General features: G+C 44.6%; 1 protein-coding gene across 8 annotated transcripts in view; it reads right to left on the bottom strand.

The window, feature by feature from the left end:
• Nucleotides 1-296: 296 nt before the first annotated feature.
• Nucleotides 297-17,283, bottom strand: part of Heatr5a (HEAT repeat containing 5A) — a 105,037-nt gene continuing 88,050 nt past the window's right edge. For all 8 annotated transcript variants that reach the window (XM_060387479.1, XM_060387477.1, XM_060387481.1 and 5 more), the window contains 7 exons: nt 15,735-15,862; nt 14,041-14,188; nt 13,102-13,374; nt 7,894-8,118; nt 4,597-4,751; nt 2,745-2,958; nt 297-1,901 (listed from right to left, as the gene is read on the bottom strand). In XM_060387479.1, coding sequence (XP_060243462.1) covers nt 1,597-1,901; nt 2,745-2,958; nt 4,597-4,751; nt 7,894-8,118; nt 13,102-13,374; nt 14,041-14,188; nt 15,735-15,862 — 1,448 coding nt within the window. In that variant the 3' untranslated portion in view covers nt 297-1,596. The remainder of the gene's footprint in view (nt 1,902-2,744; nt 2,959-4,596; nt 4,752-7,893; nt 8,119-13,101; nt 13,375-14,040; nt 14,189-15,734; nt 15,863-17,283) is intronic.

The raw sequence follows: 17,283 nt of genomic DNA on the forward strand, positions 1-17,283 counted from the left end.
ACATCTATGCAATACTTGCCATGTGCCAGCATTCTGCTTTGTAACTTGGGTTGGGGATGAAACCCGAGTCAGGTGCCAGACTCTTGCTCAGTACGCTGGTGTCTGGCAGAATGCAGAGCAAAGGACAGGCACAGACCATACAAAGCGAGAGTCAGCAAACTACGGATCACAGCGCCCTCCAGGAAGACAACCCCAAACCACAGCAGAAATGCTCTTGAGAACCAAAGCCAAGTTGTGAATCTGTGAGAAAAACTGGCCATCTTTCCTGAATTGAAATACTTCAAAACATACGCACATTAGAGAAAATTAGCTTTATTTATGTGCTATAGAAAAGTTGATTGCAGTGTTAGAGTTTGCCAAATGTTTTCCCACTCTGATGCTTTACGAGAATATTCACATACAAACATAATAAAATAGAGTCCATCACACAGCTCCTGCTCTAGTCAGTCTTACTCTTCTGACCATGTCTCTGCCTCTGCAGTTTGTAAATTTTAACAGGAAGCTGCATCGCTTTGACATAGTGATCAGTTCACACAGAATAACACTGCAGTGGAGGGAAATGATCGTAAATACAGCCAAAAATATCTTCAACCAGTATGACTTTATCATTATATATTTGTATATTAAAATACATTCTTTGTAAAAAAACGTATGTGAATTCACTCAAGGTCTAAATTTGTTGTGCTAAATTTGACATTCATATAATCCCATGCATATATAGACATGATCTATACTAAGCTCTCAATATAAATGATTTCCACCAATAAAAACGAACAAAATGGAACAGAGGTAACAGAAAACCCATCTGAGAAACAGGAGGGTGGAGACGTTCTGTTCCCCACAAGAGCGTTCTGTGTGAGCTCACCACAGACTCACCTCAAAGATGCAGCCATGACCATCGGGAGGTCACACAGCCTCAGGCCACATGGTGGGGCTGAAGCTCTCTCCTATTGCACGCTGGGTAATTCTAGATCTGTTCTTAAAGAGCGTGCCAACCACTTATTTACTGTTGGCGTTATTATTATTAGTTAGTTTGTTAATTAATTTATTTTTTGAGAGCAGTCTTATCATGTAGTCCTGACTGGTCTGGAACTTGCTGTGTAGGCCAGCCTGGCACTGAATTTTGATGATCCTCCTTCCTCAGGCTTCTGAGTGCCCCCTTCCCTGCCCTAACCACTTATGCTGCTTGAGAAATACACCAAAGTTTGGTACCACTGCTCCACACGGCTGGACTTGTCACCAGTCACTGGGATATGGCTGGTAACACCAATACTCTCTACCACAAGGCCGCCTGTCGGCGATGGGCATGCGCAGCTGCAGCGCGGCCCCTCATTTCCAGAGCAGCGGGCTGCTTAGTCAATTTGTCTTTGGCACTTCCTTAGCATGCCTGGCAAGAAGTCTCTGACAGTTACATGTTCTTTGTTAATGGAAACCAAACCAAACCAAAATTACGAAGACTGTTAAGTTTTCTGTCACTCCTGAAACTGGAACAATTAACAGGATTTCCAAGTGCACTTGTCGCTGTTCTCTGCTGTCTCTAAGGAAGGAGACTATCAAGTGTTACGTTAAGGTGCTCAGTGTTCCAGAAGAGCGGCATCACAGGAAGTTAGTCTTTAAGCGGATGCTGGAGCTCCTCCCCAGGTTCTTGGCATGTTTAGAAGGCGGCTTCACTCTGACGCTTTCCTGATTGCCCTTTACAGCGGCCTCCAGCCGGGCTTTCAGGGCTGGGGAAGAAGCCATGACACTCTTAAACACAGAGGAGTAGCGAGGCCCGATCTGCATGAGATTTTGCAAAGCAAAGTCATGCAGGCTTCTCATTACAGAAGAGGCAGATCCGAGCGCGTTCTCATCCAGGAGGAAGGAAATGAGGACTGGCAGAAGGCAGGCCACCAGCTGAGCGCCTAGGGGCGAGGAAGGGCAAAGTTCAGGGAGGGAATGAGCCCAGGGAAACTCTTGGGCGAAAATCAACCTCATCTTTTCTCACACTGTATTTCCAGTATTGGGGATTAACATCATACCCACTTAATTGCTCCCTCGTGTGTGCGTGTGCGCAAGTTTGTGTGTGTGTGTGTGTTGGGGGCAGGGCCCGCCACGTAGGCTAGCTGGACAAGGAAACACCAGGGATCATGTTTCTGACTCTGGGGTTATAAGCATTACTGCCAAACCACACAGCTTTGTGTTTTTTTAGGACTAGCCTGACCCCAAATTCTCTGCGGATGACATTAAAACTTCTCCTGCATGCTGGGAGGACAGGGTTCTGATGACTGAACTTAGGCCCTCATGCTTGAAAGGCAAGGTATTTATTAACTGAGCTCTCTCTCCAATCCTCTTTTTTTCTTGTGCTTTTAAAGACAGGGTCTCTCTGTGTAATTGCCCTGGCCGGCCTTGAACTCACAGAGATGCCTATGCCTCCCTGGTGCTGGGATCACAGGTGTGCGCCACCGTGTGCCCATCTCTCTTTTTGTTTTAAGAGTTTCACTCTGTGGCCCAGGTGGGACTCAAATCATGGCCACAGCAGGAGTGTCCACAGCAAGAGTGCTGGAATTACAGAAGTGTGCCACCACCCCTGGCACTCTTTTTTGACAAACCCTTAGGCCCAAGACAGCCTGCTGCCCCAGGCACTTGAGAAACTAGACTTTTGCAGATATGCACTGTGGCCTCTCATAATGGCCTTCTGATGAAGTGAAACAGATGCAGTGTGATCATAGACAATGGAGAGAGCAGGACTCAGAGCTGACACTCACGGTGCTGGTCTTCGGCAACGGTGACCAAAGCTTCCAAGAGCTTTATTCCTTCTTGACAAAGCTGCAGCTCAGTAGCATCTTCAGGTTTTCTCTTGTCTATTTCCTGCAGTTTCTCCACAATAGAAGACGCTAAAGAATAAATGTACGGGTAGGAAATGGCCGGATTTGGATACTGAAAAATGGAATGTAGGAGCTGATAGGTCTTCATTTGTACCTAATCAGGTAAGATAAGAATAAACTGTAAATTTACAAAGTTCTTGGAACTTGAAAACTCTGAGGTCAAAGTAGCACAGATTTTATATTTATTCCAGTTTTCTTTAGCTCTCGAAGTCCTAGCACCAACAGGTACTAAATACAAACAGTGGCTACGACAGTGCGGAGACGCACAGGGAACTCTGCACATGGGGAAGGCCAGTTTTCCCTCTAGCCCATTCTTCTCTCGGTGTCCCTCTATAACATGTAAAACTAGCAGCAACATTAAAAACAAACCCCCAAAACAAAACAAAAAAATAGAGAGAATTTAAAACGTTTTGTTTTCAGAAAATGTTTTACAGCAAAGTTGTACACATTTGATGTCATGTCAAGGTCTAAAGGTTTTAAGGACTATCTGCCCACACTAAAAATATGCCATCACTTGTCACAGCCACCACTTGAAGCCTACTCCACAACTTGGGCAGGCAGCCAGTGACAAACTAGACAAAAGGATAAAGGAAAACAAGTACACATCTCATCCATGTATCATCTCTTTAAACTGTGTTAGCACTTTAAGCATTAGTATTTTCCTTTGAAAATTTGGCCCCTCCATCTTTGGAGTAAGAAATGTTTCTGAGTATGGGCTCCAACTCATTTTGTAACACATGAAATCAGACATCTAATCCACTCTACTATTCCTTATTTTATTTAATATTGTTTTTATTATTATTTGGTTGAGACAGGGTTTCTCTGTGTAGCCTTGGCTGTCCTGGACTCACTTTGTAGACCAGGCTGGCCTTGAACTCACAGAGCTCCTCCTGCCTCTCACCATGCCCAGCTCCTTATTTTATGTTTTCTTTAACAAAAATCTACAAGTTATCATAAAAATACCTTGTACTATTGCATTTTCAATGAAAAATGCCTTTCCAATGATTTTGGTTTTAGTTATGTGTATGTGTATGTGTGTGCCTCTGTGTGTTGATATGGGCACAAGACCATGGAGGCCAGAAACGGGCATCAGACCTGGAGCTGGAATTCCACGTGTCTGTAACCTATCCACCGTGAGTGCTGGAAACTGAACTCTGGTCCTCTGGAAGGGTAGGAAGTGCTATTAACTGCTGGGCCATCTTTCCAGTTCCTTGTTTTGTTTCTTTTTCTTTTTTTCTTTTTTTTTTTTTTGACAGTTTTCACTATGTAGTCCTCATTAGCTTAAAACATCCTGTACAGATGGGACTGGACTTGGAGTCATGGGCATTTCTCCCACCTTCGCATGCCCAGCAATGAGATTACAGAAGTAGCCACCACTCCTGGCGAGTCACACCAACTTTAAGATGCCCACATTTAAGAATTTAGTATTGTTTTGCCTTTCTGTTTTTGGAGACAGAGTCTCATGTAGCTTAGCTGGCCTTAGCCTCGTTTCTGACCTTTGCCTCTACCCCCTAGAGCTGGGATTATAAACCTAAATACCATGCTAGATTTGTATAGAGCTGGGCGTCAAATCCAGGGCCTGTGTACGCTAGGCATGCACTCTGCCTACTGAACCACAAATCCAGTCCCTGGATACTTTTTGCTGGAGAAAGCAAAATCACAAAGCAGACCAGTGTAGTACTACAATCTTAAGATTCCTGCTGCAAACAGCTGTCTGCTAAGAGACATTTACCACAGGGTCTTGGCTCTCCAGGGCAGCTTTAAATTTCTCAATGCAGCGCTTCTGAAGGCAGGGGACGGTTGTCACTTCTGGACTGGTAGACAAAATAAATACTGTGACGGCAGTGAGCAGACTGACTTCATCAAGTTCTTGATGCGCTCCATCAACTAAAGAGAAACAACTGTCAGGAAGGTCCTATTTACTGCTTCATATCTCTGTGGGAGGCTGTCTTTCTATGCTTAGCAACACTTTTTTCCCTACAGACAAACGGACTCTTAAGAGTCCCAGAGGACACTTGGATGGTGGTGGTGCACGCCTGTGTGCTCAAAGTCACAAATGTGCGCTAGTCCATCCCACTACACACACCACTGAAAGGTACCAATCTTCTATGTACCAGGCAAGAACTCCACACTGAGCTCCGCCCATTTTCCAAGGCGATATTCTAATTACACATTTTAATAGCTATGAAAAGCCAGTAATTTGGCCAGGCAGTGGCAGTGCATGCCTTTAATCTCGGCACTTGAGAGGCAGAGGCAGGTAGATCTCTGAGTTCTCAGTTCAAAGCTACCTGGTCTACAGGGAGATCCAGGACAGCCAAGGCTACACAGAGAAACTCTGTCTCAAAAAATAAAAAATTCCAGGATGTCACCTAGCCTAGGTGGCCTCCAACTTGCTGTGTGGCTGCTGATGACCTTTCCTTGCCTGCAGCTCCGGAGTGCTGAGCTTACAGACTGGACCTCCATGCCAAATGTATGCAGCGCTAGGGACACAGCCCAGGGCTCTGTGTTACACAAGTACTCTATCAGCTATGACCTAGTCCACTAAATGGTTATTTATAAACAAATGACGTGCATAAATAGTAGCATCAGTTGTATCAATTCAGTAACACATGTGCCAGCAGCCCTGTTAGGCAATGAGAATATAACTTCACTATAAAGTGAGGGTCAAAAAAAGAATTTTGGGTCAGCTAGTAACAAAGTCCATGCTTATAAAAACATTAAGAAAGACAAAACAAAACAACAAGCCTGCAATCTCAGCACCTGGGAGGCTGGGCAGAGGAATCTGGCATTCAAAGCTGTCCTCTGCATCAAAGTCAGCCTGGGGACCCCACCTCAGGGTAAAACAAAACAAAACAAAAAAACAACACCATAGACAGTGACCCAGGATAACTGACACTGGGTGGGTGGAGAGTCTTGAGGTCTGTCACCTGACAGAGGAGATGCAGTCAAAGAGCATTTTCAGGCTGAGTGGTATCTATCAGACATTTTCAGGCTGGGATGATACATGGGTAACCAGGTAAAGCACACAGCAGTGCCCTGGCCGCTCTGTACTGAGCAGACATTTAACCAGCAGAAGCATTTTATGCACAAGACACAGAAATCTGCTCATTTGCCCAAGCCACACCAAGTCAGTAAAGCAGACAGCGTGACTCCAGAGAACACCCGGCATCCAGGGGCTCCCCTGCCTCCTCCACATCAAGGCTGGTTTCAGTTATTCAGAGCAACCTGGAACTGCACCACACTTAAGGTAGTTTAGGAAAAAGATTTTTTAATTTTCATTAGGATAAATGTTTCCTGGGTCCTCTTCCAATTTCTCCTAAAACTCCTCTACTGCCATCTGTCCGTCCGTCCGTCCATCCATCCATCCATCCATCCATCTATCTATCTGTCGAGGATGGATGAGAAGTCTGCTTAGCAGCATGTGCCTGCTGAGGCCCATGCAGTGGAGAACAGGCCCCTTGTCGACAGCTGTCTGAGTGAGTCATCTTAGAATCCAGCCCTCTTGATGTAGCCTTGGCCAATGACCTAGTAGTAACTTCATGAGAGGCTAAGCTCGGGGTCTCAGGACCAATAGGTAAGAATGCTTTTCTGTTTTGAGGCCATGAGGTTTCTACTACCAAATGCTGGAATGACAGGCAGCATCAGGCCCAGCTGGGAGGCAAACTGTTACTCTGCAAACATTTTACCTTTTATGATCAGCTCTTTTTTTTTTAGATTTATTTATTAATTATTTATACAGCATCCTGCTTGCATGTGTGTGTGTGTGTGTGTGTGTGTGTGCACCAGAAGAGGGCACTAGATCCCAGTATAGATGGTTGTGAGCCACCGTGTGGTTGCTGGGAATTGAACTCAGGACCTCTGGAAGAGCAACTAGTGCTCTTAACCCCTGATCTATTTCCCAACCCTATGATCAGCTCTTATTAATCTATGTTAACAGTTTATCTAACATTTACGTCCCGGCTTGATACACAACTGAGACAACTTTGTGTCCGGGAGGAAATAAAGTTTGTTATGAGGGAGAGCGTAACACTAATACGCTTCCCTCTTTACCTCTTCCTCCTCACTATGTTGGCAGAAAGGAACACATTTAAATGTGCTGTAAGTTCATTCAAAAAGCATTGTAATTATAATTCCAACTCTACCTGTTCTCTCCCTCCCTTTCTCTGTATCTCTGTCCCCCACCCCAGCCCCCGAGACAGGGTTTCTCTGTGTAGCCCTGGCTGTTCTGGAACTCAGAGATCAGCCTGCCTTTGCTTCCTGAGTGCTGGGACTAAAAGTGTGCACCACCATGCCTGGCCTCCTTTTCTCTCTTAAATATGGACTTGCACTAGAGGGTTATCTTTGGAAATAAAACCTTCTTGCCAGGTGTAATGGCATGGACCTGTAACGCCAGCATGAGAAAGCAGGGTTATTCCGAGTTCAGAGCAATCCTCAGCTACCCAAGGAGATTCTGTTTGTCTCAGGGAATAAAACAGCAGTACCTTGACCCTATCGGTACTGACCCTGCTGTCTGTCTCTCTGGGATGAGCCCATCTGTACTTCTGTCTTTAGTTCTCATCTGTACCAAAGCATTCCTTGCTCAACACTCTACTGATTTTTTTCTTATTTTTCTTTTTGGTTTCTCTGTATAGTCCTGGCACTCACTCTGTAGTCCAGGCTGGCCTTGAACTCAGAGACTTGCCTGCCCCTGCCTCCTGAGTGCTGGGATTAAAGGCTTGCATCACCACCCCTCTTTCTTTAGGAACTTAGGCTTCTGTGATTGTATTCTTTTGAGTCTCTTCCCATCTTGATTTTGGTCCTCTTCTTGTTGCACAAACTCAAATTGAGTGAAGCGTGCCAATTATAAATAGAACAAAGATAGGGATAACATAGAATGTATCTGAACACTTCACATACTGCTGAATACACACTACAGTCTTTTCTAGGTGAGACTACCAAATGTGATCAGCTGAATGGCTTGGCCTAAAACACAGATGCAGAAACAAAATGCCATGCCGCTCACTGTAGAGCCCCCGACAGTCCTACTGACCTGGACTCCAGCAGTCAAGCACAGTTGCTAGCGCACTTTGGAGGAGGCTGGTCCAAGCCTTGTGACTCTTTTCTGCTCGGGCCATGGGGGAGGTTAAGATGCCTTTCAGCGCCTGCAGGGAAGCTGTGACAGGTGGGGATAACTGGCCCCCAGGCAACTTCACCGCAGTTTCTCGAAGGACTCCAGTCACAAGGTACAACACAGTAGGGAGGATTGAGATGCTTCCTGCAAGATAGAATTGGAACTGAGTTTCAGCAAGTATGCTTTCTAAAGTCATCAAGGAGGGCTGGAGAGAGAGCTCATCACTTAAGAGCACTTGTTCTCTTACAAAGAACGTGGGTTCAATCCCAGCACCCACATGGTGGCTCACAACTGACCATAACTACAGTTTCAGAAGATGTAATGCACACTTCTGACCCCTGTGAAAACCAGGAATGCACAGGTACATATACGTATGTTCTGGCAAAACACACATACATATAACATGAAATAAACAGAGCTGAAAAAGTTAAGAGTTTCAGGAGTAAAACAGTGTTAGCGGCCTGCAGTGTGTCCTGTCTCTTCTCCATGCCTCGGCACACAGCTCAGTACTCCTGCACATGTGCTGGGAGTCCATTCTCTGTCAGCTCATCTTGTCTAAAACTCCACCCACAGACAACACTCTGGAGTATCGCCCATAAATTATAACCACTGAGAATTCAGTAACTCAATTAAGTTTAAGTTTTTCTTTGAAAAAACGAAACAAAACAAAACTCAGTCTGCCACTGGCTTGAGGGTTGCCCGTTAGTCCAGACTGGGTAGCCAGCAAGCCTCAAGCCTTGTCTGCCCTCCTACTCCAGGGCCTACAAGTGCGCCACCATGCCCAACCTTTTAAATGTGGTTCTCGGGGCCCAGCTCAGGTCCTCGTGCTTGCAAGGCAATCCACTTACCACCTGAGCCACTTCCCTGTCAATTAGGTTTCGTTTTTTTGAGACAAGGTTTCTCTGACAAGTAGGATTTTTACAGTTGGATCAAATTCTGATAGTTATAACTGAAAATGTTACTTTGCTTGTTATTGCTTAGTGCCAAGCTTTTGATAGTTACCTATTCTTTTTTCTAAGATGAGGTCTCAGTATGTATTACAGCCCTTGCTGTCCTATATACCAGGCTGTGTATATACCAGGCTAGCCTCAAACTCACAGAGATGTCTGCCTCTGCCTCCCAAGTCTTGGGCTTAAAACTGTGTCCCACCGTGCCCAGCTAAGCCTTTCCTATCTTATTTGCTTCAGTTTATTCCGTTCTCACTGCTTCTGAGGCAGGGTCTCACGTGTACCCAGGCTGGGCCTGAGCCCCCGGTTCTTCCGCCCTGGACTCTGGCGTGCTAGCCTGAGAGGCACGCACCGCTATGTGCAGCTCCCGCGTCACACTAACGTGTACAATCCAGTGTCTAAGTGATGGGGTTCTTATTACTGTTCAATTTACTTAGAATATTTTTAAATAGCTTTTGTTTCTCTTGGTAGACATAAGCACGTTCTACCACTGAGCTATTTCCCTGGGCTTTTTTTCCCCTTTACCTTTAGTTTTATTTTTGAGATAGGGTTTCACTAAATTATCCTGGTTGGACTGGAACTCATGATAGAGTCTGGGAAAAATCTCAACCTTGCCATATATCCCTGCCTCAAAATCCTGAATAGCTAGGACTACAGCTACATATTACAACACTCAGCTTGAACATTTTTCACTTATTTTTGTTTGTATGTCTAGTATATGTGAGCGTCTGTGAGTTCAGGTTGACATTGGGTGTCTTCCTCTATTGTGCTCCACTTTATTTAAATATAGATATATATATTACTTAACACTTGAATTTATTTTATAGTAAATTCTTTTCCAAGGAATTTGCAGAAAACCACTTATGACAATGTAAAAGTCTTCATGGAGGGGCTGGAGAGATGGCTCAGTAGTTACAAGCACTTGCTGCTTCTCCAGAGGACCTGAGTTCAGTTCTCAGTACTCATATTAGGAGGCGCACACTTGCCTGGAACTCCAGCTCCAGGGGTCTGACACCTTTGGCCACAGATAAGATTAAAAATAAATCTTCATCCTGAGTGAGCTGTCCCAGAAGCAGAAAGATACACACGGTATATACTCACTCATATATATATCATCACATATATATAGGATAAACCTACTATAATCTGTACACCTAAAGAAACTAATCAAGAGGGAGGACTCTGGCTAAAATGCTCAATCCCCACTCCGAAAGGCAAAGAGGATAGACATCAGAAGAAGAAAATAGGAAACAAGTTAGGAGCCTCCCACAGAGGGCCTCTGAAAGGCTCTGCCCTGACGACTATCAAAGCAGATGTTGAGATTTATGGCCAAACTTTGGGCAGAATGCAGGGAATCTTATGAAAGAAGTGGGAAATAATAGTAAGAGCTGGAGAGGACAGGAGGTCCACAAGGAGAGCAACAGAACCAAAAAATCTGAGAACAGGGGTTTCCTGAGACTCACACTCCAACCAAGTACTATGCATGGAGATAACCTAGAACCCCTGCACAGATGTAGCCCATGACAGTTCAGTGTCCAAGTGGGTTCCATAGTAATGGGAAGAGGGACTGCTTCTGACATGAACTGATTGGCCTGCTCTTTGATCACCTCCCCCTGAGGGGGGAGCAGCCTTACCAGGCCACAGAGGAAGACAATGCAGCCACTGCTGATGAGACCCAACAGACTAGGATCAGAAGGAAGGAAAAGAAACCCTCCCCTACCAGTGGACTTGGGGAGGGGAGTGTGTGGAGAAGGGGGAGAAAGGGAGGGATTGGGAGGGGAGGAGGGAGGGAACTAGAGGGGGGATACAAAGTAAATAGAGTATAATTAAAAAATATATATAAATAAACTTAAAAAGAGCCAGGTATGGTGGTGTATACATGTGTTGGAGAATACATATGATCTCAAAATCTGGGAGGCCGGGGCAGGAGATCTCTAGTTGGTTTCTAGTTGATCTAGTTGATCTCTAGTTCCATTTTGGGCTACAAAGTAAGAGCTGTCAAAACAAACAAACAAACAAACAAACAAACACAAAACAACAAGCAACATCAACTAATTTAATATTAGTGTGGAAACCAAGCCTAGTGCCACAGGGCACTTGAGTCTGAGGTAGCAGAATCATTCTGTAGCCTGAGCTCAAGGCAAAGTTCAAGACCAGCATGACTCCTGTTTCAAAAAAAAGAAGGGAAGGTGGAGTGGGTATGGGCATATAGCTAGCTCAGTGGTCAGATACCTGCCTCAAAACCACGAAGCCCTAGAGTATCAAAAAACAACAACATCAACAAATGTGAGGAGATTAAAATAGCAATTTAATTTTCCTGGCTATCACCTAGTAAGACTAATAAGAAATCTTTCCTATTTGTTTGTTTTGTGTAGGGATGCCCACACAGGGGTTGGGCAGGTTGGCAGCGGACAACTTGCTGGAATGAGCTCTCTCCTCCTACCTTGTTGCTTCTGAGATTGAACTCTGGTTCTCAGGCCTGGTGGAAGGTACCATGTGACAGATTTTAAAATCCTTTTGGTGTGTGCGGTATGTGCAGGTGTGTGTACAGGCGTGTGTGGAGTTCAGAAGGCAACACTGGCTGTCTTCCTGTTGCTCCACCCTATTTTCCAAGACAGTGCCTCACGGAACCTGGAGCTCACGAGTCGCCGGCCGGCTGCCTCACGAGCTCTGCCTGCTTTGCCTTCCCTCTACTCAGCACTGGTTACAGGTGCTCGCTGCCATGCTCAGCTTAGCGCAGTTCCGGGCATTTAAACCCAGGTATCACGCCTGCATCGCAGGCACTTCACCAACCGACCCATCTTCTCAGCTCCTGTGCTAGCTTTCGTACAGAATACCCATTTTAATTGGAAATAAGATACATCACACACGCATGTATATTATCACATACATTAATAGTTACATGTAATATATTTACATGATGGAGAAAGCTACAGATCTTCAGATAGAAACTTATGAGCAGGTTTCCAGGGAAACATTTTCTGATAAGGTGAGACTGGTGTTGAACTTTGAAGGAAAAAAACAAACAAAAAAAAACATTTAAAAGTGCAGTGTTTGCTGTAGAAGCCTAGAACCATAACAAAAGCTTGAGACAGTGGGGAACATCTGTGTCCTAGCATTCCCAAGGCGAGATGGGAGGACCAGTTGCCTGGAAGCTTGCAGATCAGCTGCCCACAGGATGTACTACCAGTCAGAAACAAGAGACACTGCCTCCAAACAGAGCAGGAAGAACCAACTCCCAAAAGTTGTTATCTGACCAACATACACGTGGTGGCAGAGTGGGGCTCTCGACCACAGTCAGGTCATGTAAGCTCACAGAAAGCATGACAAACTGCAAACAACAGGACTAATAGGAAGCCTTCTGGGATGCAGTGGATTCAGCGGAGCCTACAGAGAGCCCTGAGAGCCATTCGAGAGAACTGAACGAGCCAGGCACTGGTGGCGCATGCCTTTAATCCCAGCACCAGGGAGGAAGATGCAGTCAGAGTGCTGTGAGTTTGAGGCCAGCCTGGTCTACAATGTGAGTTCAGGACAGCTACACAGAGAAACCCTGTCTCAAAACAAACAAACAAACAAACAAACTGAACGGATTTGTCTGCAACAGAACAGGGCATCATGAAAAATTTGTCATAGCAGAATCAGAACTATTCACCCAATATTGCACACTGAGAAAATGTCCAAGCACTACTATTTGATTTAAAATACTGCCAGCTAGAGACAATACTTTAAAGAGATGGTCAGGGCACACTCTCACATTTTCCAAACCTGGGTTCCTGCCTAGAACTGGAATAAGGAAGCCAATCACAGACAGTGCGTTCATCTATGATATTTGCTGTCTGTGATTTTTATTTTCACTTCTTTGGTGGAATGACTGTAAAACTAGTCTCACAGGATTATAAAAGTTACATGGCTCTGCAGTCATGTAATGGGAAAATGACCAGCAACTAGCCCATTTCTCCCCTCCAAGGCAGTGGTTCTCAACCTGTCGGTTGTGGCCCCATAAGGGGTAGTGTATAAGACATTTACATCACGATTCATAACAGCATGAAAATTACAGTTATGAAGTAAAAAGAAAATAATTTTAGTGGTTACCACAGCATGAGGAGCTGTATGAAAGGCCGCACGCAGCATGAGGAAGGCTGGGAACCTGCTCTGGGGTTACCTGCACTGCACAGCGTACCTTCAGGAGAGCACACTGCAGGAAGCTCAGCAAGGATGCCCAAGGCAGCTGCGACCAGCCCACTCCCCTCCTCTGACAGGGTCTGCGGCTGGGAAGCCTTCACTCTAGGGCCACCTGTCAGCTTAGGGTTTAGTTCTGGGAGTTGTCTGACGAGGATGCAGACACACAGTTCCAGGGTTGCAAAGACCAAAGACTTCCCAGGCACGAGTCCTCCTGTGTCCTTTCCTTCGCCAAACTCTGGCAGGGTTTCCTTTTCAGAGGCTCCATCGTCAACTAAAAGACAGAGGGAACAGCGCTTAAGAAATATATGCTGCTTGCTTGGCTTTAAGCAGATGGCAATTTAGTTCACTTCTGGTACAGGCAATGCATGTAGTCTAACGTCTTAGGTGTGAAAAGCTAAAGAAAAGTGCAGTTCTCAAGTTAAAGTGCTGCCTTTACTATAACTTCTCATGGCAGTGGATTAAAAAAAAAACTCTTGTAATCTTTTCAGCCTTAAAATAGTGTTGGACTAAACTTGTCTCTGCTGTTATAAATGAGGATCTGACAGCAGTAGCTCCAACAGTGACTCTGTCATCTTACAAACTGATCAGAGGTCCCAGTACCCACATGGTGGCTCTCAATCATCTATAATGTGAACTGATGCCCTCTTCTGGGTACATGCAGAGAGAGTTCTCACACACATAAACAAAACAAAAATAATCTGCATGTTTGCCCCACACCGCCTCCCTCTGCATGTCTACTTTCTGTACACATTTCACTTTGCCCTAGTTACAGTGTTGGGGCCTGAACAGCTCTGCTGAGCAGGACTGCTAAGTACACCGATGTTGCACTGTATCACAGCATTTGGTGGTCTGGTGCTCACCAAGTATGCAGCAGTATTTATCTCTAGAACTGGAATAAAAACAGATGCTAGCTATGTCATTAACAGCTAATATTCACCTTCTGCACTTCTTCTTTTTTCCTTCACGTGTTCTTGAGCTGCACAGATAATCTGCCTTACCACTTCAAGTGAAGCCAGCTGAATGACAGGTGACTCTCTGGTCAAAATTACTCGGTGTAGTACATTCAGCAATTCAATACCCAAGCCCTGTCAGAAAACAAGGAGTGGACACTATTGGAAATTTGGGTGTGTTTGTGTGTGTAAAAATAACAATGTTAAAAACTATGACAAAATTCAGAAAGAGAAAATTAAAGAAATTCTTTTTAAAAATAAGTTTATTGCCAGAGCAATAAAGGTACAGCAACACTTCTTCTGCAGGCTCTGAGACAGTCTTCTGTAGCCCTGCCTGGTCTTGAACTCCTGATCATTCTGCCTCTGTCCCTAACTTCTTCCTCTCTGTCTCCTCTACCCTTGAACCTAGGCCACACTCCCTATCCACCTTGCCCAACTGTGTCTGCATTTTATTGGTCAAAGTTTATGATGCCATTTGGGGTATGTGGGTGTCTGCTTGTATCAAGCAGGCCTCAGGGAGGAAAGCCATTAACAGAGGATAAACAGCACCAGACTAATCTCCAACAGTCCCACAGGCTGGGATTTTAGGTGTACATCACCATGCCTGGCTTGTAACATTCCAACCAAGTTCAGAACATTTCTTAAAGACACAGTACTATGACAAAAGATTACTTTCATTCATGTCTGAAATGATATTGGAGACATAGCCAAAGACTGACATGTACAATTCCAAGATTAATACTAAGGTTTTCTTGTAATAATAAAGAATGGAGGAGAAGTGATACTAAAGTAGATCTTTAAACTACCCTGGGGAGGAGGCTGGAGAGATGGCTCAGTAGTTAAGAGCACTAGCTGCTCTTCCAAAGGTCCTGGGTTCAATTCCTAGCACCCACCCGGCAGCTTACAATTGTCTATAACTCCAGTTCTATGGATTCTGACACCTTCATACCAATGCACAGAAAATAAAACTGAATAAATTATTTGAAAAAAGATATTTAGTGATACCCTGTCTTGAAAAAAAACCACCCAATCTACAAAACAAAACAAAAAAAAACAAAAACAAACAAACCCTCAAAACAAAAAATTATGACAACAGTTTATAATTTAGTCATGTTCAATTCAACTCAGATAAAAACCTAACTCATGCTTTAAGCTAATTAATAGTAGTACTAATTAAGTAAGAGCTTAGGAAATCATAGTACCCATTTACCTTAAAACCCACCAATGAAGATAAGACAAATAGGATGTGTTGCTAAGAGTGCCTGCCTAACCTATTTACTTTTGAGACAGGAGGTGCTGCATGCGGCAGCCAGACTGAAGACTAGGAAGAGAACCCAGACGGGAATATTTTGTAACAGACAGAAGTACACATCAACCACATTGTCTCTTGGGGGCAACGCAATAAAAGACAGGGATGAGTGCACAGTTTGGGGTTCACAGAAACAGAAGGAACCAATGGCTACTGTGCTGAGCAAGGCCACACAGGCCCTTTCCTCACTGTAGAAGGCACAGTGCATGGCTGCAGGATGGCTTGCTCCTGGGTTCCCAAATGCCTGTGACATCTCAGGACTGGCTGAGCTGCTCTGTCTTTTTCTTTTGTGATGTCTGATCAGTTCTATTCACTGTAGTAACTTGAAGACATTTCTGTTCTTTGAAGCCTACTCAAAACACAATACATCACCTGATCACTGCCAATTCTAGATCTGGGCCACGGCGTATCGAGAAGGGCCTGCAGTGCAAGCAAGCAAGCAGTAATGCTCTCCATGGTTGCATCTGCACGGAGGGAACACAGGAACTCGACACTGATTCCTGGGGAAGCCAAAAAGAAGACTTCCTTAAGTCTGTAGTTCAGACGGTTAGATGAGTCTACCGTGGTAAGACACACACCAACTCAGCAAAGACAGACTAGTAAAAACAGTAGTTTTAGGTTGTATGTGTATGTGGAGTGTGGCCTTGAACTTGTGTTGGATCCTTTTTTGTTTTTTTTTTTTCCCCAAAGACAGGGTTTCTCTGTGTGGCCCTGGCTGTCCTGAACTCGCTTTGTAGATCAGGCTGGTCTCAAACTCTGAGATCCGCCTGCCTCTGCCTCCCGGTGCTGAGATTAAAGGCATGCATCAACACGATCCAGCTTTTTTTGAAATTAAAAATAATTTTAGGGGCTGAAGAGATGGCTCAAGTGGCTAACGAACACTTGCTGTTCTTCCAGAGGACCTGGGTTGGATTCCCAGCTCACAACTGACTATAAATAACTCCAGCTTCAGGGGAGCTGACCCCTGGCTTCTGTAGGCATAAAGCATAAAGTGGGGAGCAGGTACACTTATAAGCAAAACACCATACACATAGATTAAAATAATAACTTTAAAGTTAAAAGGTTGTGTGTTTTGGATCCTTAAAGTAGAAGTTACAGGTGATTGTGTGTCACCTGGTGTCATGCTGGGACCTGAGCTCACGTCCTCTGGAAGAGCATAACAACAATTCTTAACCTCGAGGCCACCTCTCTAGCCTCCCGATTTTCTTAAAAAAATAAAAAATAAAAAAAATCACTGGGCATACATTATTGCAACTGTTGGGAACAACCCACTAAAAACATGTCAGCATAGTCCTCTCTATGTATTTTTAATGTATACACAGAGAAATTCAGAACGTTTGTAGAAGCACACTCATCTTTTAATAAACATATGTGGCTAGAGAGATAGCTCAGTGGTTAATTACACATACAACTCTTTCAGAGGACCTGAGTTGAGTTCCGTTCTCAGCGCCCAACTGGCAGCTCACAGCTGCTGGTAACTCCAGTTCCAGGGGGCCCAAAGCCACCTTCTGGCTGAGTGGGTGCCTGCATGCATGCACACATACAAAGCAGCACAGGTAATACACATAAAACAAACCAAACAAAACTCTATGGAACCAGATGGTGGAATATTTCTGCAGGCTCACTGGGGGTGAAGCAGGAGTTCCAGGCCAGCCAGGGCTACATACTGAGGTCCGGACCACCCCCTTTTCCCACCAACCAAAAATTTTGTAGAAAGACAGGGACTAAATGTTTCTTCTGATTTCTGTAATTTATCAACTTGATACTGAAGCCAACTATAATAGGATTCTAGACTTGCAATTTGTAATTTTATAAAATACACACTCTACCCAGTTTCACAAATGCCGTTGCTAAGCACCAGCAAAGCATATGGTGGAGGAGGCAGCAAGGTACACCTCAAGGACAACCCGTCAGCCCTGGA

The sequence above is a fragment of the Meriones unguiculatus genome, chromosome 7, assembly GCF_030254825.1.
Source record: "Meriones unguiculatus strain TT.TT164.6M chromosome 7, Bangor_MerUng_6.1, whole genome shotgun sequence".
Taxonomy (NCBI): domain Eukaryota; kingdom Metazoa; phylum Chordata; class Mammalia; order Rodentia; family Muridae; genus Meriones; species Meriones unguiculatus.